This window comes from Crotalus tigris, unplaced genomic scaffold (genome assembly GCF_016545835.1).
Source record: "Crotalus tigris isolate CLP2741 ecotype Arizona unplaced genomic scaffold, ASM1654583v1 scf7180000024391.5723578, whole genome shotgun sequence".
Taxonomy (NCBI): domain Eukaryota; kingdom Metazoa; phylum Chordata; class Lepidosauria; order Squamata; family Viperidae; genus Crotalus; species Crotalus tigris.
Window position 1 is genome coordinate 4,136,255 of NW_024100561.1, and position 21,975 is coordinate 4,158,229.

Sequence of the window (21,975 nt, forward strand, 5' to 3'; positions counted from 1 at the left end):
ATTTACACAAGCCCAAAACTTAAGGGAGAATTTTTACAAAATGTTTTATAGATGGCACCTTGATCCACAAAAAATGTCTCGCATGTATCCTGACTTACAGCCTAAATGTTGGAGATGCGGATGTTTGGATGCTACTTACTATCATATCTGGTGGTCGTGTAAAAATATAAAAGCTTTTTGGATTAAGATATGGTGGAATATTCAAAGAATTTTTAGAAGGAGGGTAAAATTTACCCCACAATTGTTTTTGTTAGGTATTGTTACTGATTGTGATACTAAAGAGACTACATTGATGTTAAATTTAATTACAGCTGCAAGGTTGTTAGTAGGGCAATGTTGGAAGAAGGAATCTTTGCCTACTTTGCAAGAATGGTTTTTTAAAGTTTCTTATTTGGCGGAAATGGCAAAGATTTCGGCTTTTTTAAAGGATCAATCGCAAGAGAAGTATTTTGAGGTATGGAAAAAATGGATAGATTTTATACAACATAAGTTGGATATAAAAATATTACTTAGTTTTTAATAACTTATATTTTATATTTAAAATTTAAAATATTTTATAGACTTTACTTTCTTTTTATTTTTACTTTTTACTTTTATTATACTTTCTTTTATCTTTTTCTTTTTTCTTCTTCTTTATTCTTTTTCCTTTTAAGTATTTTTTTTGGTATTTATGTTTTTCTATATATATATTATTGTTAATTATTTTATAATTTGTTTAATTAATGTATTTAGATTTACTCATGGTTTATATCTTTTTTAAGATTTTTTGAAGAAATTTTATTTAAGCCTATATTCAGCTCTGGGAAGGTCGGGGGAGGGAATGGGAGGGTTGGGGAGGTTTGGGGAAGGGTTGTTTTGTTTTTGTAAAATTTTAAAAAATTTTCAATAAAAATGTATTTATAAAAAAAAGGATCACATTTTATTCATGGTCATACAGAACAACATTTTGTACAAAACATTAAGCAACAAACATCTAATAAACTATTAAGAGAAAATGCAGCTAACTGTATTTTGACGTGGAATTACCAGAACTTAGCTATAGCTAAATTTCATTAGAAGCAATTGTGCCTGAGTAGCATTGAACTTTGAAGAAACAGGATAGGAAGGGGATTGATGCTTTCAAACTTGAGCTTTGGTGAAGACTTTTGTGAATGCTCTGGTCAGAGAACAAAGAGATGGACCATCAAACAAATCAACCCAGAGTTCTCACTGAGGCACAAATGACCAGGCTCAAATTATCCTACTTTAGATACCGTACATTATGTGATGATTCAGTTTCCTAAAGAAGTTTTAATGTTGAAAAAGGTAGAACAGTGTTTCTCACCCTTGACAATTTTAAGGCATGTGGAATTCAACAGCCAGCATTGCCTTAAAATTGTCAAGGTTAAGAAACACTGAGGTAGAAGGAAAGAGAGAAGATAACCAGCAGCAAGGTGAATGGAATGAGCTACAGTGGTAATAAATATACCATTGGAGACCTGAAAGAAAAAATTAGGGACAGATGTATTCACTTTCATGATACAGTTGGAGAAATTGTTAGTGATATCAGTTCAGAGTACCATGTATAGTATAATGGACAGCTTAGCAGAATATGTGTTGCTGATTCAGTCTCACACTTCACCCAAGAGCAGATTTGTTTCTGTAAGGGAATGTTGCTATACCTTTCTTCTGGTTTCTTGATAGCAAAGCATTAAGCCTGGGAACAGTATAAGCTCTTCTGTTAGGAATGGAGATAATGTTATATAAATATTTAAGAGTAGATAAAGGTTTATTCCATATGCCAAAATGACAGTGATCAGAAATTCTGTTCCTGTTTTTCTATAAGTCTATATCCAAGATACATTGCTTACTCTCTTGTAAGACCCTCTCATTCTCTAGTGTTCCCGGTGATTGAACTGAAAATCTACAATAAGTCAAGGATGAGGCCATGATTTTTTCCCCATGAGTCAAATTCATAGACAAGGATTAACTAGGATAGAGATCAGTATGAAACAAATAAATTTACTTAATACTTCAATTGGAAAATCCCCATGCAGGTTTCTATTGATACAAAACATAGCTCTAGCCTTAAGTTTACACTTGAAATGCAGCAAGAAACATGCAATATTGAATTGAATTACTTCCATTTTTGTACAACTTTATAAGTACAAATGTATGTGACATAAATATCAGGCTTAGTATTTTGGCCCTAACAAGTATGATTGCAGTGGGAATATAATTATTCCCTTGGTGGTTGATAAATCAAATTTTATTATGAATAAATTGTGTTATAAAGTAGAAAGCATGCGGACCTATCAGTTACCATTCTTTAAAATTTGTTTTGTTTTTCAAAAAGCAGCTAAAAACTGCAGAGGAAAGCTCTTTAAAACTGATTAGAGAAGTTCAGTGAAAAGGTCAGTTGTGGACACATGATGTCCTCACTACCAACATTTTTTTCTCTGCATAGGTTGCAGGGTGGCCTGCAATTTTTGTCTTTGCCTAAAGCATTCTAATAAAATAAAACAAAATAAAAGGCACACTGAAGTGAAAAAAAAAGAGCCTGATAGAAATTTTAATAGAGAAAATAAGTCACAAGAGGGTCATAAACCTTACTCCTACAAACCAAAGCTCTAATCAGTTTCTTAAGCCACAGTTGATTTCTTCAAGAGAAACAAGCCTGAGAAAAAGTATACAATAAATACTGTCAGAAATATTCATTCTCCTGAGGAATAATCATAATAAGAACTTATGCCTCCAGTCCATATATAAGCTGTTGAGATAAAAAGTAAGGCAATAATCGTTACACTGATTGATAAATAGTTTTTAACAAGAGGAACCCTAACATGTAACTTGTAAATTCACTTGTTATCAATGGGAAAAGAGATTTTTTTTAATTATTGTCATCACTTAGATATGGCTACTGGGTACAAAGCAGGGTGGTTTTCAGTGTGTTCTACCTTGAGTGGAGGCAAGATGAGGCTGGATGTTTTTTTTCAAACAATGCATCGTCATTAGATGGTTCTTAACTGCTTTGTCACCTTTGGCAAAGTAGCCAAAACTAATCACTCACCAGATTTCTTTTAATGGGAGGAGGAATGTGAGTATTGAAGTACTTTGTTTAAGGATCCAAATATATAGCACTAATTTATTTGCTGGCAATTAAATGATTCATATAGCCCCTTATCTCACAAATGTGACAATTTACTATACTGTTCACAGAAAAATGCAGAAACATCTAACTTCCCTCTCATTGGCTGCTCACACAACACCTACTTTAGGTTTCTTATAGGGGGTTAAACAATTTGTTGGAAATCTACATTAAAAGCAGTCATGTTGGGAGGAACAAATCTTGCCCATGATTAGGCAAGAAAAGACATCTAGAACCATCTTGAAACAGTTTGTAATTTGTAAAGGTACATAAACATAAAATCGTCTTAGTTGAAAACCTCAGTTTCACTTAGTTTAAGCATACCTATCTTTATATAAAGCTGGCCTGTAATGTACCTATCGGTAACTAAGTGAGTAGGGAAGTATTACTGAAGTTAAGCTTTTCATGGTTATGCATACTCACACTGACACATTGCTTGGTTTCCCTATGTAAGTTCCCGAATTACCACAACACAATGCATAACACAAATGCTATCACACCATCAATCAAGCCAAAACACGGAGTTCCACATCAATAAAGCTTCTCTCTGACACTGGAACACTGTGGCTTTGCATGTTATTTTAGACTTGCTGGGAAGGACAAAAGAAACCATACCCACATGCCACAAGAGCAGGACAGTCAAAGGGAATTTGTAGAGTTATAACACATCTGGACAACATCAACTTGGGGGACTGCATTACATTGTAACATGGCAGGGGGTACAAGTCTAGTCTCCTTCCAGCAATAAAACTAACTCTATGAGAAATGGTTGTAGCTTTTCCTTCCATGGGGAATAGGAAATAAAGGGAAATTAATTTTCTCTTTTGATTCAGTTTACCAATACTGAACAATTCCCCTCCGCAAAGCAAGCTGCCTGAGGAATCGTATATCAGCTGCAGATATTACCCAATGTACAGACTCTCCTTAAAGATAAATGGGGAACTCCCTGTCTTCAGCCCCGGATTTAAGTGTAAGACCACACAGAGAGATGGGATTGGTGAGATCAGTTTCACATAATGATAAGCTTCTAAAGTTCCCATGGCTATCACAACCAGTCTGTTACACCTGGCCTGTGCAGAAATCCTAAGAGATAGTCATCTGTTTTGCTGATGTTGGCTGATATTGGTGTAGCTTGTTTCTTATCTAATGAATAGAATAATTTGTCCACTGCACAAGGAATTGGGGGGGAGGGGTTGTTTCACATCTGAGAAATGAAGCAGCTGCAAGATGAGTTCAGTGGAGCAAATGTGTAACTGAGATCAAAAATTGGCACATTGGTTCTAGACATTTGTGCATAGTGTGTGATTTTTTAAAAAAATGTGACTATTCCTCTTCAAATTGTTTTTTTTTTTCTAAACAACCCTCTTCAGGCACTGAAGTCAGAGAAAGGTGAATATGCTTTACTGAATAACTGAGAGATGCTATGCTTATATGAAGTGTGAAACGCTTTTTTAAAAAATAATTTCAGAATAGCTTTATTTCAAAATATAGTTATTAGCTTAACTATAGAAGTCAAATTGGTGGAGGAAATAGTCTGTCAAGGATTACTACCCATGATACCCACTAGCCAAAAGTAACTTACCCTTTCCCAAGCCCACATTCTGAGCCATTTATGCGAGTTTGACATGCCAGTTCTAGAGGGCAGCTGCTGTAATAGAAAAGACACATTTTCTTCATCCTCACAATAACATTGCTTGATCTAAAGAACCTGATTAAACCTGAAGGGATCGATTAATATATCCAAAGTGTTTCATTGACGTTCAGATTTGGGGAATCTAATTTAACACTACATTAATATTTTAAATTTTACATTTCTCCCAAGAACTTCGCTGTAATAATAACTAACCAGTGGTGGGTTTCAGCTGGTTCACACCACTTTGGCAGAACTGGTAGCCAAAGGCCTAGAATGGACTTCCAGAAGCAGCATCCACATAGAGAACAGGTTGTTCACATATTTGAATCCCACCAATGTAACTAAACCATAAAAAAAATGCAATAGAAATAATTCAGGCATATACATTAATGTCCCTTCAGATTTATTACAATTCCAGCATAGAAAAGATCCCAGTGTTTTTGAATATCTGTTTTAAAAATATAATATACTCAAACAAGTTCTTGTTTATTTGATTAACCTAATTTTTAAATCCTCCAAAATATATTTAATGTTCCTTAAAATTTGAGAACATTGCCATTGTTATATAGATTATAACAATTCACTATTCCAAATTCCTTATATATTATCCAGACAGGAGATAGATAATACTGAATTATAAATTTAGCTCCTACAAAAATCTTTTGTAATATAGTCAAAGGTACCAGAGTTTCAGATTTTGCAATAGCATCTGGGCCGAAAAAATATTTTATCTGATATATCGCTATTAAATTTTGGGAAATTTTTATTCTTTTTAATATTTCAATATTTTCCAAAAATTGATATAGTCTCAGTACTTATTAATTAAGAGTAACCCACTCATTTTCACTTCATGTTTTATTTTTGTTTGTTTTTCAACAAACAAAATAGAAGTAAAATAGAAGTAAAGTAAAAGTTATTTACTTCTATTTTTAAATTATTCAGTTAAATTATTCAATTAATTTAAATTAATTTTCTCATAATAATCAATATCAAATTTTAATTTGTTTTCCAATAAAGCCCAAATATGTCAAACTGTCTTGAGGCCTGGAATATCTCTGGAATTCTTATTAACATTGTTAATGTAATTCTCAAGTTAAACCCACAGTAGTATGTATTTAATAATATTTTCATTCTAATAAGTTATTGAAGTTAACAGCCCTGTGCAATGATACATTTTAAAATCAAGAAACTAACATCTTATCAATAGGTTATCAATTTACTTAAAATATTTAAGGAAAACCAACATAGGTACAGTTTTCAGAATAATGTATTAATTTTGAAACTATATTCATTTTCACCATTTATTCTTCCTCACAAGCTCATGGTACTTTCATTCATCATGTAGACCCCTTTTATTAGAGTAATATAGTTTGAAATATTAATTTTCACTAAACATTTACTTTCCGAATATCACTAGATATCATTAGCTAGTTTTATTAAACATGCCAAACTCTCCAACCTGAAATAAAGTATTAGAGTATTAAAGATCCTCCTTTGGTGCAAATTTCAGTAGAAGAGTTGTCATGTAACCCTGGGAAGGATAATGTTTTCCTGGTTTTCATTTGGTTTCCAGTCTTAGAGTTTATTTAGTTAGTTAGTTAAAACATTTATATAACCGCCCATCTTCTAACCAATTCTGGGCGGCTCCCAATCAGTTAGATGTTATATGACCATTTGGATTACTTCAGTTTGCATCTTCTGTTTCCTCCACTGAAGGCACAGAGAATATAAATTGTTCCATAGCTGTAAGCATAAATAGGAGTTCAATGCTTTAGTGTGAGTTTGGGGAAGAGAGACTACTGAAGAGCAGTTCTAATGTTGAGTCAACTATATGGTCTGTACAGTCCCCAGCTCCCTCTTCTGGGTGAGCTCTCACTCCTACAAGCAGCCAAGTAATGTAATTTGTCACAGCACTGAAAACTATGTCATGCATTATAGTGTGCCAATTTTTTTTATTCTCATGTTTTTGGTTTAGTCAGCTAGTAAACAGGGAATTTCATAGTATATAGCAGGTTAGCATCAAGGATTATTTTATATCTAAACATTTTTTACTATTGTCTAGACTAGAGAAGTAATAGGTGGATGAACAACAATTTTTTGGGAAATCCTCAAAAACTTCTTTTTGAAAGAAAAATAAAGCAGGAGGCAAAAAAGGCCCATAGAGATACTACCATTCACTGCAGCAAATGTTGCAGGTGTTACACTGATTCTTTAATGTGCATTTGGAAATGAGCCTCACTCAGGGTTTTGAAGGGAGATATGTCAGGTGGAACAGCTCGACACAATCCATTTCAGCTGCCATTATAATAACTTCTTATATCTAGCTCATACTAAATCAGATTGACCCCTCCCCCCAAATCCCACTGCAAAGCATTGGTACATTTCTTTCCAAGTAGTTTAATGCACTTTATTATATAATTTCTCCTACTTATCCCAATGCACTGCAAGCACATGAGAAAGGTAATTTCCAAATCTGGAGAGTTCAGATTTACAGAAGGCCCTCCATAGCCATTGATAGAGACTTTTTCATGAATAAACTGGGATGAAGGCAGAAATATTTGTTGTCAATATTTTCCAGAGTCTGGTTGTAGGAAGAAGGATAAATTCACAGAAATATTCTCTCTCTTTTTGATTTTGTTACTCTAGTCTACTTCTAGTTGCAGAGTCCCTGTCTGTGTGCAGACAAGGATTTCTACATCCTCTGTTAAAGAAACAATGATTATTTCAATGTGAGCGTGTATTGAAATAATTTTGATATATAGAGATGTCTATAACTTCGGGCCATTTTTAGAACTTTTTTTTCAAATAAATAAATCCCAATGGCCAGAGAGAATGGCAACACTTAACAAATCTTTGCTGATTGAAAATGGCTTGTCTGCATATGCCCTCACTGTGACACAAACATGTGTTGCTAACCATTCTTTAAGGACATGTGTTCATGATGTAGTCCTTGTCTCATATCCAGCCCACAGCTGCACCCCCTGCCTAATTCTATGAGAAGCTGATCAAATGTCAAAGTGGCATTTTCTATCCAGAAATATGCTTTGCTATATGCTCAATTTTCAATGCTTTGGTTGTGGCCATGGTGATGATGCAGTCATGGACTGGGATCTGCCCAGTTTTGGTGGCTGATTTCAATTGCAGCACAGATACTCACACTTTTCAGGCCCAGCCTGTGGGGTTTAATCTTTGGAAAGAAAGAACTATTCTTTTCCTTAGGCAAAATCATCTCTTCCCATTTGTTAAACACTTCTGTGAAACAGCTTACTGGTTATAGGCTGCACACATGAACCTAGAATAATCCAAATCTTACCACTTTTCAAAATCCTTTCTTTGTAAAGTGAGTGGTGCTGCTGGATGCTATTCTGGCAGCAGAAGTGGTGGAAATGACAAATTACAACGATGGAGCTAGGGAGATGGCAGAAGTAGCAGGGAGTCTACCTTCCGGCGCCTATTAAGAGTCCACCTATCAGCCATATTTGAGAGAATGAGCAAGAACAAGAAGAGTGCAAGAGAATTATCAACACAGACCAAGAAGGAAACCAAAATCAAGAGAGAGATAGCAAGCAAGAGAGGTAATCTGCAGATAACAGAAAAAGAATGTGTACTGTAGCTCTTAATCTGTGGATGAGCAGAGCCTTTTGGGCAAAGCAGGAGAGACCCATGACTCTAGAGTTCTGTCAAAACTCATATTTTACACTAACACCTCTACATGTTAGGTAGGAAAACTGACAGATCTTTTCCCTACTGGTGGGAAATCCAGCAAATGATTTTCTTAATGGCCCACATGGATGCTACAGCACTCTACTGCCTTGTTTCTGAGGGACCAGTGGCTTCCAGGATGTAAAGCATTAAATAGCAGACAGCGTTGTGATGCCCCTTTGAACATGCATGCAACTTCAGTGCATATACAGAAAGGCTGGGACCTGCATCATGATGTCACTTCTGCCATCTTACTCATTTTCACACATACACAGATGTCACTGTCAAGCAAATTAGAGTTTAGCTGTCAGGACAGAGCAAATTATACTGGCATATTTTAGTGCTCCTGTACAAATGGGAAGGGAGCACATTAAAATGGCTGCCAGAATGAGGCCATACCTGAATTCACCAGAAAGAAATTGAGCTCAATTATTGATAGTAATTAAACCTGTACGCTGCCCAACTCTCAGTGACTGGGACTTTATCTTATCAATGGACCAAGATGAGATTTTAAAAAGTTTCAAGAGATGGAAGCTCTTCCTAACACTTCTGGTCAATTAAAACCAAGTGCAAGGACCTCCCTTCAAATAGAAAAGAATTACTTCACCCTGGCTTGTTTTCTTCCATTTTAGTTTTTATCAATATTTTTAACCAGGGTAACTTTTTAAAAACTTTATTCCCTCCCCGCACTCCATACCTTATATACATTTGCATTCAGGAATGGTAGAGTTCAAATATATGAATCTGCCATCTTTTTTTTTTTTCTGGTTCAGGTGGATACCAGTCCTTTCTAAAGACAGAAGACATATGCCCTCTGCACCTGCTCGAAAAAGCACTTGCAGGGCTGAAGAGTGTAGCGAGTTCCGGGGTCCCGAAACTCCTCTCCCGTCCGCCTTTTCTCATACCTGCCCGCCTCTTTGGCTCAGCAGGACAAAGGCAAGCTAGGCGGACGGCAAGAGCAAAGCCCCGCCCACCTCCCACCTCTCCATCCGAGCGCGCCGGTTCTTCGCAGCAGCGGCAGGTGCGGGAGGGGCGGGGCCGAACTGACTGTCATTCAACGGGAGCCGGCTGGTTACCCTCATCCGTGCTGCCAGCGGAGGTCCTCGCAGAAGCTCGCATGGGGCGACGGGCTGGAGAGATACACCTGGCGCGCCAAGGAGCCTCCAACCGTCGGTCCCTTCCACGCCCGCTGCCGTCATCACCACCACCAGCAGCAGCAGCAGCCCCGCCACTTTTGGTCAGACACCCTTTAACAGCCACTGAACGTTCTCCTCGCCACGGAGCCGCCGCCGTCGCCGCCGCCGCCGCCGCCTCCGGGAGAGAGATCTGTTCATTCCTGTCATAAAGTCGCTTTAGGCTGCCTCTCTGCACAGCCCCCCGCAGATGCAGATCTTTGCCACCCTGGAAGAGGGCTCCACTCCCCTTTCCAAATCAGGAGTCAGCCTCCCTCCGTCCGATTTTACCCACTGCTTACAATTCATTACTTCTCGGGAGGATGCCTTCAAACAGCTTAGCGGGGCTGTGGTTTTGGCTTTTCTTTGAAATACAGGTTAAGGTACGTTCGCCCAGAGCAACTAAGGCTGAAGCCGTTGCCTCCCGTTTTGTGTGTGTGTGAGTGTGAGTGTGTGTGTGTGAGTGTGTGTGTGTGTGTGTGTTTTCCCTCACCCTAACCCGACCCGGTTCCCTTACCGCCGCATTAATGACGTCAACGCGAATCTCTCAGGGATGTTGTCTGAAACAACGTTAAAAGTTGTTTGTTTGTTGCATTCCCGGAACCTTTGCAAAATATTGAGGGTAGGGGAAAAGATTGTTGCTCTCTGCCTCTCTTTCAAATTTGCTTGGTTTTTTTGTATTTTTTATTTTTATTTTTTAATTTCGTAGGGATGTGTGGGTCAAACAGCTGAAGGGAGCCAACATCTCCCGTTTTCCTCTTTGCATTCAGAGTTGCTGCACTTCACAGATAATAGTGGTAAGTCAATAGAACTCAGGATATTTGTAAAGCACCTGAATTTTACTATTTTCCTAAATGCTCAAGTTATGTAACCAAAGGTAGCAATATTGCATGTAAAGTGAGTTATACCTGAAAACAACCTTTTGACTTCCTTTGCAATCTTTTGCAAATGCACCAACTTTTCACTGATAGCATCTCCAGAGTATAAATGCAGTGCATGTTGACTTGGAAGTGAATTCCATAGTGTTTAGTAGTGTGGTTACAAGGAGTGCAATTTTAATGTGCTGTACTATGTAGTATGAACTTTCAGAAAAGTTAACTGAGATTTTGTACATTAATGTGATCCTATGAGCAGTCCAAAAGCTTCTGTTTCAGAGCTAGGAGAACTGTAAAACTGGGGTTGTTTACACTGTTTAATCTTAAGCATGTTTGGCAATATATTCTACCATAATCACTGAGGGAAGTACACTTTCTTGGAATTTAGCCCCACCAAAATAATGGAATTAGCTGTCAATTAAACTTGCATAACGTTGGCTGCCTAATTCTGTGGGGATTCAGATAAGAATAAGCTTAAATGTTTAAAACATAAACAATTAACCTGTTAAATCTAATTTATCCTGTTGTAAACCCACATGGGAGTAAATGATATTGAATTTTGAGACTAATTCCAAATAAAATGCTTATAAGTGGACTGTTAAGAAATCTTGCTGCTTTTTATAGGTGCCAAATTCTGTGTTTTATTAGTAGGTCTGAATTATTGAATTTATCTGCTGATATTTGGCATAGTAATAATTGTGAAATGTGGGTTATATTTGATGTGTTTCATTGCTCTGTGTCAAAGGATTGAACATGACTTTCTTAAATTAAACTGATATATTTGTTACTGGCTTTCTTCCAGTCTAGAATTGCTGCCCTGCAACTTAAAACCTAACAATAATAACTTAATGGATGAGGAACTAACACCCACACAAATTGAAGCTAATGAATAACTGTTGCTCTCAGTGAGGTCTTATCACATAGCAATAGGAACCTAAATAAAGATCAGACCCAATCAGTGACTTGTTCTGTTTGCCTTGCAAATATTTCAGAATAAGTGAGCAGGTATCTGTGTGAGAACACAAACACATGCACCCTTTTCTCACAACCAGGAGAGCAGGAAATCCAGCTTTTATTAAAGTCATAAAACAGCCAAGCAAATTAAATCCAATAGTAGAACTATCCAAATAACAGTAAATAACACACACACACACACACACACACACAAATATAAGTAATATCTAGTGTGTATTAATATTAATGAATAGTAATATTTTTGACTACTCATCTGGTCACTTTAAGTGCCAAGGAATATTAACCTAGTGACTTCCAAAGGGGAGACTGATGCTTGCCCCCTCTTCTACTGATATGCAGGAGAAGAACTGTGTCTTCCTTCTCTGGTATAAAAAGTGTTGGGATGTTCAGTCTTTCTCTCACAAGTCATTTTTAGACTAGACAGAGAACAGTGGAATCTCCTTCTTCTCTGACTGGCGTAAATACCTAAAGCATTTATCTGTTGATAAATGCTCATAATACCTCCAATGTTATCTGACTATATTTTTATCATGACCTGCTCAGTTAAAGTCCTAGCAACTCACAGTATAAGTATGCATTACATCTAACAATGAAACGATGCTTTAAAAAAAAAAAGTCCGCCCACTCTGTGAACTATGTTTGTGGAAGGTCAATAAAAAAGGAGTAAGCAAGTCTTCAGAGGCAAAGAGTTCAAGAGTGTGAGGCTAACCACAGAGAGGATTACTTTGGGGCCTATGTGTCTTACCCCTCTTGAACCCTATTCATGTAGGAATGGAAACCTCAGCAGCCCCTCCCTGCTTCAAGGATGACCTCATCCAAAGCTAACAATAGAATTGTTGTGAACTGGGGTGCCTCTGGATCAACAGCTACAGCATCTTTTCGGATTTGGTCTGAGTTTATTTCTTCCTATCCAGATCCTTACAGTTCTAGACAGAATTAGGATTGTCACAATTCCTACAGCCTGCCTCGAGGGGATGATGCACAAATAAAGATTATCAGCAAAACCAATAATTCTTCAACCAGAGTTGGTGGAAGAGCTTCCCCAATAGTTCCATGTAGATATTAAAATGCAGTAGGAAGCAAACCAAGTCTATAGTACCCACATTAGAGCACTCACTAGTTCAACTGCTTTCCCCTTCAAATGGAAACACCACAAGGTAGCATCTCCAATACTAGTAGGCAATCCAGCAAGATAGCACGGCCAATGATAACAAAAGCCATTGTGAGATCTAACAGGACCAAATGGGTCATACTCACACCATCGAGATCCTGGTATACTTTACTTATTTGGTTTGGTTTAGTTTGATTTTTATCCTGCTTTTATTATTGTTTATAAATAAGTCAAGGCAGCAAACATACCTAATATTCTTTCCTCTTTGTGTTTTCCCCACAATAACAACCCTATGAGATGGGTTGGACTGAGAGAGTATGATTGTCCAAAGTCACACTCTGGTATGCACAAGAGTAACCAATACCTTTCTGCCCTGATCTGAAACCTGGCAAAAACTCAATCATTTTCATCTAGGCTCCTTTATAATTAGGGCATTGCAACTTTTTCAGCAACATTCCCCAAAGGGGGTATTGGAAACAACATATATTGAGATATGGTTATTTGAGAACACACTTTTTTCAAGGCTGAAGACATCAAATCCTCCCCCCCCCAAAAAAACCCCATAAATCATATCTTGAATTCAGGCATGCATGCCTTCCAGATGCCTGAAGAGCCAGTAGGATGTGGCTCTAAAGACATGTTGATTCATGCTGCAGATGATCCTAGCCACTTCTCAGTCTCCACAAGCTCAAATGAGTGCTATGTGACAGTGGAAGACATTGCCCTGTGATTCATATCACATTCTGTCCATGTACCATTTAATTACCAATGAATATGAGTGATTCTGTCTTCAGAAAACCCTGCTTCATTTCAATTCATTCATTCATTCATTTCATTTTATTCATTCACTCATTCATCATTCATTCATTCATTGCCTTCAAGACAGTTACCAATGCCTTGGCCAAAGGAAAACCACCCAACTGGCTTAATCCCAGGCACTCTTGTCCTTCTGTTTTGGGAACCACCAAACATCTGATCCTTCTTTATTAAGCTACCCTAGTGCCTACTAGTATTATGGTAGGCATAAATTCCCCTACCTGGCGAGAGTATATCTGGGCAAACAATACATGAACACATCTTGAGGACATCTGTCTTAAAAATATAGAACAGGAAGGAAGATCAGAACCATGAATTGTGGCATTAATATGTTACATCAACATAGCAAGAATTGGTGTTCTGCTAAGGATCCCTAATGTGAAAAGTCTCCAAGTTGGGTATAGAAATGTACTCATCTTAAAGTTGTTGAGATAGAGAAACATTAATGAAAATGTCTTTCATAACTGACAATAAAAGGATAATGTCTTCTGCATCTTTACTTTTCCTGTATGCTTGGCATGAAAAGCAAGTAGGAAAGAATACTTGATTTCTTCTCTGAAAAAAATTGCTACTTTGGCACTGCTTTATAAGAGTTTCTGGGAAAAAAAGGATGAACTCTCTGTTAAGAGTAAAAGGCAGACCAGTGAAAAAAGTTTGCAGTCCAATAACCTTTGGGTGATAATTTACTAGGGTGTATTAAAGGAAAATATATACAAATGGAGAAGAAATGTACCCTAGAGAGTGCTAAATGTGAATTTGTGTTAATATAAAGGGAAAATAGAATAACATTGTCATAGGTGTATACTACAGACCACCCAACCAAGGAAATAGGTTAACTTTGTGCTAATCAGTTAGCTAAGGTATGCAGGATGCACACTATAATAGCAATGGGGGACTTTAACTATTCTGACATCAACTGGGAGACAAATTGCACATAGTGGGAGATCAAATTGGTTCCTGACGAACCTAACAGACAACTTTGTCTATCAAAAGATAAAAAAGGGAACTAGAAGATTAGCTATACTGGACTTAATTCTCACTAACAGAGATGAAATGATAGAAGGGGTTGAAGTTATGGGAACTTTGGGAGAGAGTGATCATCTGATATTGGAATTCAATATACTGCAATGCAGGCACAAGCAATAGAACAAAATCAGACTAGTGTCTTAAACTTTAAGAGAATTGATTTCAAAAACTTAGAGAGAGTTTGAGCAAGATTCCATGGATGGTAATATTTAAGGGGAAAAATGACTCAAGAAGCCTAGGGAACTTTGAAAAATGAGATTATAAAAGCCCAGTCTAGCACAATGCTACTGAAAAAGAAGAATAACTGATCCCAGAGCAAACCAGCATTGTTACATAAAGAACTCTCTGATAAATTGAAAGAGAAAAAGGACAAGTATAAAAAGTAGAAAGAGAGTGACGTAACTAAGACAGAATATCAGCATATAGCCCAAATCTACAAAGATGAAGTCAGAAAAGCTAAGGTGCAGAATGAATTAAGATTTGCAATAAATGTCAAAAATAATTTTTAAAAAGTTTCTTTCAATGTAAAAAACAAGAAAAAGTCAGAGAAATGATTAGTCCAATAATGGGAGGAGATGGCAAGAAGTGACAGGCAGCACATAGAATGCCGAACTGCTTAATTCATTATTTGCATCTGTCTTTACACAAAAGGAAAAAAAGCAGTACAATAAAACACAGATTACGAATGCAGATCAAAACAGGCAACACCTATCCACTCTAGACAATTTCAAATCATCAAGACCAGATGGATTACATCCTAGAGTTCTGAAGGAGCTGGAAATGTGATCTCAGAATTACTGAACCATATCTTTCAAAATCTTGGCGCACTGGCTAATTACCAAAAGTTCATCTTCAAAAAAGGGGGGGAAAATAAACCCAGGAAACTACAGACCAATCAACATGAATCAATACCTGGGAAGATCCTGGAAAAGATAATCAAGAAACAGATCTACAAATACCTAGAAGCAAACAAAGGTATAATCAGAAGCCATTATGGGTTTGTCAAAAAGAGATCATGTCAAACAATTTTTTATTTCATTGTTTGACAAAGTGACTAAATTAATGGACCAGAGAAATGCTTTGGACATAGTATACTTTGACTTTAGTAAGGCATTTGACATAGTAGACCAACTTCTTGGTAAGATAGAAAAATATGGGATAGACAGCATCACCACCAGATGGATTCCTAACTGGCTGAAAAACAACATCTACATGGAAGCATACAGTGGGATACCCAAGATTCTGTCATAGGCCTAGTACTCTTCAACACTTTCATAAATGATTTAGATGAGGGGATAGAAAAAGAACTCATCAAATTTGTAGATGAGGGGATAGAAAGAGAACTCATCAAATTTGCAGACAGCACCAAGCTGGGGAATACCAACACTTTAGAAGATAGGCTCAAGATCCAGAAGGATCTTGACAGACTTGAACATTAGTCCTTTTCCACCAAAATGCAATCCAGTGGTTAAAAAAAAAGTAAGTTTTACACTTAGGCAAGAAAAACTAAATGCACAGGTGTAGAATAGGTGATACCTGGCTCAATAGCAATAACTGTGAAAGGGATCTGGACACCCACTTAAAAATGAGCTAGCAGGACTTCCGGTTCTTGCCCTGTAGCAACACGGTTGAGGGATCACGGGGCTCCGCATCCCACAGCTTATTTCACCCTGCCAGGGGACCCTAAAGTCACCCTGGAGAGGTGACAAAGAAGGGGCACCCCGATGATTGTGGAATGATGGCAGTCAATCTGCTCAATCTGGGGGAAGCCCTCCAACCTGACAGGAGAAAGGCTAGCTGCACATCAGTGTCTAGCCCAAGCTACTAGCAGACAAAGTCCAAAAGCACAAACCAGAACAACAGTGAACAGTGTGCTTGGGTGAGAATATTGACCTTCTGTCTTGTATTTTGTAACTGATTCCCTGGAAAAGATCCCCAAAACAAGAAATCCTTGAAAGTGAGGATTTCAAGATTTCAAGGATTTCATAGATAGAAGTGGTGAATTAACTTTTAAGGGGGGAAAGAAATATACTGAAATGAAATTAATAACATTATAGTCCGGATAAATCTGAAAATTAAGAAAACTGTTAAGATTTTACACCCTAAAGAATTTCAATGAAATTATATAAAAAAATTTTTTTTTGTTTGAAAAAGTTGGAAAATAAATAACTACTGACATCTAGTGGAGAATTAGAGCATAGAACAACAGCAGCTCTGACTCAGAAATTGGCAGGATGCAACTATTTGGTAATCTGAGAAACTTATTTACACTCACTTTATTCACTTCAATCTTTGGATCAAGAGGCATTTGGCTAGTCAATAAATTGCTTTGAATTACTAAGTCATGATTAAACTGGCCACAATTTTGGACTGAAATTCTCTTCCATCCCTTCCACCATCATTCTGTGATTCTGTGACTTGGTTGAACCATACATTTTTTTCATGTTCTTTCAGATAAAATGCTATATACAATCAGTATAACATAAGGTAGAAAATGTTTCATCCTTTATGCAGTTTTTTTTTTCATTTTTCATCCAAAATGTTCATCCATTCTGCTGAAAATGGCTCAAGTGCAGGTAATTGCCTACTTTCTGATTGCACATCTAAATGAATCTCAAGAAAAGTTTAATGAAATCTTTTTGTCTTTGAATCTTGAACCTCCAATTTGCATAGAATCTTGCTATCTCCAGATCTTGATTTCAAACTGGATATTAGCAAGATAGCATGACTCTGTTAAGTTCAAACAGCCTCCTTTAGAAAATCAGAATATAATTCTGGGAGTTCTGAATTAGAATTATCGCTTTATGAAATGGAATGAATAAATAGTGAACCTGAAGATACCCCTATGCACCCAGTGAAAAACAGTTTTCAATATTTCATACACAGTTCTTTTGAAACCTAAGTTAGTACGTGAATCATTTTAAGTATCTCCTAGTTTGGGATGGATGTTTTTCAATATAAGTAATATAACACAGGATTCTATTGCCTTTCAGTATTTATACTAATGATATATATTAACTAATATATAACATTATATAAACCAATTTGTTGTGGTTTAATATTTTTATCCTCTATATTTCAATATAGGGTACATTCCAAATGATTTTTTTCTTGAAAATCTGCATTGATTGCTGATTGCAGCTGAATGATAGAGCTGCATGGACCTCTCAATTCAAGTTGGCCTCACACCCTTAAGCAAGTCACTCTTTCCTCTTTAGCCCTTACATCTCATTATCACTGCCTTTTCATGGATATATCACTGACAGTTATCTGGAATTTTAATTTAGTTTTAATTTAGTTAAGGAGCTAAATTGCAAATTGAATTATATTTGTAAACACTTGGAACTGTGCCTGCAGTTTGGGCCTGCCATTTGCAATCTGATTGTATACCTTGACTGATTTCAGAATATGACATTGTGACAGCATATGAAGTAAACCAAAATGGAGATTATATAAGCCATGCAATTGCACACCATGAAAGAAGGAAGCGATCAACTTCAGGGAGATCAACTGATTCATTACATCTCCATCTCCAAGGATTTGGCCATGACTTCCAACTTGATCTTAAGACCTCCAATTTTCTTGTGGCACCTGGATTTACAGTACAAACTCTGGGCAAGGGGAGAATCAAGTCAGTACAGACATTCCCAACTGAAGACTTTTGTTTTTATCAAGGCATTTTGCGATTGCACAAAAATTCAACTGTAGCACTTTCAACATGCGGAGGCTTGGTAAGTAGAGATGTGACAAATGCTACAATTTAAGGTATGTGAAAGTCAAATTGGAAAGAAAATGTTCTAAATAAGTAAAATATTTGTGAGCATTTCAGTAGCAAATCATACATATAATCAGTTGTGATAAATTAAGAACTGCTGTCTTGAGTATACTGGACAAAGAAGAATTTGGATCATGACATGATCCAAATATATTTTGAATAGATCTTCGTTTACCAGGAATAGTAATGAATCCTCCCTGAAAATCTTCTTTTCAGAGTTGGAAACAAGACTGGATCCACTTAGATAAGTTCATCATCGTCCCACCCGAAAAGTAAAAAAAAAAAATCCAAGAATTGTAGAAGCAATTGAAAATTAACCCTGTTTAAAAAGTCATGTTTCAAGCCTTCATTTAGGTAGAAGGTTTTTTTTTATCCTTGCCCATCCTAGCAGGTGGACTGTTTGGTTCCCCCTTCTGAGCAAGCTGGCTAATTTCCATTTCATCTATGTTTTGACAGTAATTGGATTTGTTCATTCCTTGCTTTTTACTGTCAGTGTGAGAACTAGTTCAGAAGAAATCTGTCTTCCTGTGAAGAATGGTCCTGTGGTAACCATGCCAATGCATTGGGGGCAGGACGGTTTGATTAGGTAGAATACCATACTAGGAAGTAGAAAAAGGGAAAGTATTGAATTTGGCGGTGACTCAGATCAGAGTATACTTTGTAATCAGACCACCATTCATTCATTCATTCATTCATTCACAATTTCTTATGTGAGAAGGAGAACAAAGATTTGCAGACTGGAAGAAGTTCTCAGTTTTATCAATCATTCCATCTTATTGTTACCCAGTCTCCCACCCTAGCCCTTGTGTGTTGCTAGCCATCTGATGTGACTGATTTGTTTTATGGAAAAGACAAGTGAGTTAAGTTCTTATTCCAGCTTTACTAGGGAACCATGAATTTAAGATAATTTCTCATAAAAAATATTTGACCACCCAGAAAACATAAATAAACAGAAATGTTCTGTAAACAGTCTAGCTTTCATAACTTGTTATTTAGAGTTATTAACTCCCACTGAGACCAGTCCTGGAGATTTTATTCCTCCAATTAATGTGTGCATGTGACATACTTGTATTGAGCTATCCATATACATACTTACACTTGCCAGAATCCATGCTCCCAAAAAAGACAGGGCCAGTATAAAATATTAAATTACTATGAATTGTACTAATGACTGTCAGTTAAGATTAATTGCTTGTAAAATATAACATTCCTTTTGCAAAATTAATTTAGCCCCATTTTTACATCTACAATCATTGATTCACAGATAAGCTATCCTCTCAACCACAAGTATAAATATTCTCAGAGGGACTGTAGAAATTAGAGTCCAGGAAAGCAAACAAATCTACATATGCTTACTCTTTGTTAAGTTATATTGACTTCAGCGGCCCCTATTCCCATTTAGAAAGGATTCTGCTACACTGGCTGTCAATCTCTTTAAGCTAGTGAAAACTGGAGAAGAAATCAGGTTTTATTTTCTCACAGTTTGCTCCCCCCCCCCTAAAAAAAAGTAGGGTCAAAAGAGGCATTGTAGTGGGCTTTCCCAATGCTGGATTATGAGCAAACTAATTACTTTTTCCAGTTCCCACTCTATATTATGTATTAAGTTAGAGGGGAATATCTCTAGCACAGGGGTTTCTAACCTGGGGTGCGAGATGATATTCCAGGGGGTACGAAAACTTGGGTTTTGAAAATTATAGTGTATATGCATAATTTGTTGCCGTTGTTTCGAACTTTTGTAAGGGGTGCAAGAATATATCAGAAGCATTCTAAGGGTGCAGGGTATAGAAAAGATTGGGAGCCGCTGCTCTAGCACAACCTGGGCCAGATATGGCCCACCATTTAGATTTGGTCAGTCATTGCAATTACTTAGATGAAGTCCTATACTGACTAGTGTGCTAAGAGATTCCTATACACTTTGAATGCAGAAGTCCTTATTTTTCTTTTTTTTACCCTTAGCAGGTGATATATTTTATCTACAATACTGACATTCAGATTGGAGATTATGGCTATATTCTTGATCCCGGTAGACCGATATAAATGAAACTAATTCTTGAAGTTTCTTTAAGGCAATTTCCATCACCGAGTATCTTGTGGCAGTAAATCCCCTAAATCAGTTGTGAGAGAAGTAATTCTTTTATCTGTTTGCAGAATAGTCATTCAAATCAATGAGTAATTAAGTGTGATGAGAAAGATGGAAAGTTTTGCCTGCTTTCTCTTCATTGTGCATAATTTTGTTAGTAGTATAGTTAGGGTTACACTTGTCTATACTGGGTGTACTGAAATTGGAATATAGACATGCATTTTCATTACTTGATGACTTGATGACCAGAGACGTCCAAGAACCAAGATATGGTTATGACTATGCAACTAAAGATCTTGATTGATTGCCTGGCACCCTAACATCACATGAATATAAAAAGGGATTATGTTTTTGAAGATGCAATCATGACCACCATCTTGACATGTAGATGATGACTAGAACATCAAACAAATATGATGTCATTTCAGAGGCTAAGCAAATAGTGCATCCTAGTGGGGACTCAACTGATATATTTGACTAGCAAATCATGGAAAATTAACTGAATGATATAATGTTTTGAATATTATGTTCATACTTTATTTGATACTTTGTTATATGGCAGTGATGGCGAACCTTTTAGAGACCGAGTACCAAACCGCAACCCAAAACCCACTTATTTATCACAAAGTGCCAGGACTGCATCAGCATTGTGATGCCCTTGGGGGGGGGCATGGCCCACTGGGTGGGCATGGCTGCGGTAGTCATGGCAGACTGAGTGGGAATGGCTGGGATGGGCATGGCCGCCTTGATGTTGCTCGTGGGGGGACTCCTGTGGGGGCTGGGCAGGATTGGGGGAGATCCAGGAGGTCTTTGATGGGTAGGGCAGTGATCAGTAGGCTCGTTCTGTGGAGTGAGGCAGGGGTGCCATTGCTGCGGGGCAAGATGAGGCAGGGGCAGCTGCTGCCTTATACGCACACAGAGGTCAGCGAGCACATGGGGGCGTGCTCTACCACCTCTACTCAAGCTTGCTAGCCAGCTGCTTCGCCTCCTTTGTGCTGGGTGGGGCCACCGCTCTGGGCACCAGTGGTGGCCTAATGGACCTGCATGAGCTGGCGGTGGTGGCAGGTGTGCCCACAGAGAGGGCTCTGAGTGCCATCTCTGGCACATGTGCCATAGGTTCGCCATCACTGTTATATGGTGATTGAAGATTTTGGCTAAAGTTCATATCCATGTATGGACCAGAATTGTGCTACGTATGTGTAACCAATTAACTGAATGTAGGCATTCCACCTTAAAAAAAAAACAAGTTGTCAAAAAATTCAGGAAGCTGATCAGAGCACTAGTAAGCCCCTGTTAATGTGTTTTCAAACTATTTGAAATTTAATTGAAATTCTTGACTTTCATAAAGATATTATTCTCAATCTTCTGTGGAGATGGGGAATTTCAGAAAAAATATGTGCGTGAGGAAAATCTGCATGTTCTGCAATATATTATATTATGGTAATTATGAATTCATTTTAAAACCAAAAATGTTGCGTCCTTTCAGTCTCCTTGTACTGCATGTGTTTCCTGGAATTCTGGTGGAAAATATAACATCAGTTGACCCCATGGCAGCCAAGGAAAGAAGTTGGTGCTCTGAAAGTTACTTCTATTTTAAGCTAAAAACTTTTTTTAAAAAAAAATTAACTTTTTTCTTTGCTAAGACATCTTACTTTTACAATGCCCAAGGAATGGCATTATAAA

The 21,975-nt window shown here is 37.2% G+C and overlaps 1 protein-coding gene and 1 long non-coding RNA gene across 2 annotated transcripts in view; one reads left to right on the top strand and one right to left on the bottom strand.

Annotated features, from left to right (window-relative positions):
- Positions 1-902: 902 nt before the first annotated feature.
- On the bottom strand, positions 903-9,291 carry LOC120301707. Its single transcript, XR_005554981.1, has 3 exons — positions 9,160-9,291; positions 4,710-4,775; positions 903-1,717 (listed from the first exon to the last, which is right to left on the bottom strand). It is a non-coding gene; the product is annotated as an uncharacterized LOC120301707 (long non-coding RNA).
- Positions 9,292-9,893: 602 nt separating this feature from the next.
- ADAMTS16 (ADAM metallopeptidase with thrombospondin type 1 motif 16) overlaps positions 9,894-21,975 on the top strand; it is an 88,969-nt gene continuing 76,887 nt past the window's right edge. Inside the window, exons 1-3 of the mRNA XM_039329259.1 lie at positions 9,894-10,017; positions 10,344-10,431; positions 17,843-18,168. Of these exons, the coding sequence (XP_039185193.1) occupies positions 9,958-10,017; positions 10,344-10,431; positions 17,843-18,168 (474 nt within the window). The 5' untranslated portion in view covers positions 9,894-9,957. The remainder of the gene's footprint in view (positions 10,018-10,343; positions 10,432-17,842; positions 18,169-21,975) is intronic.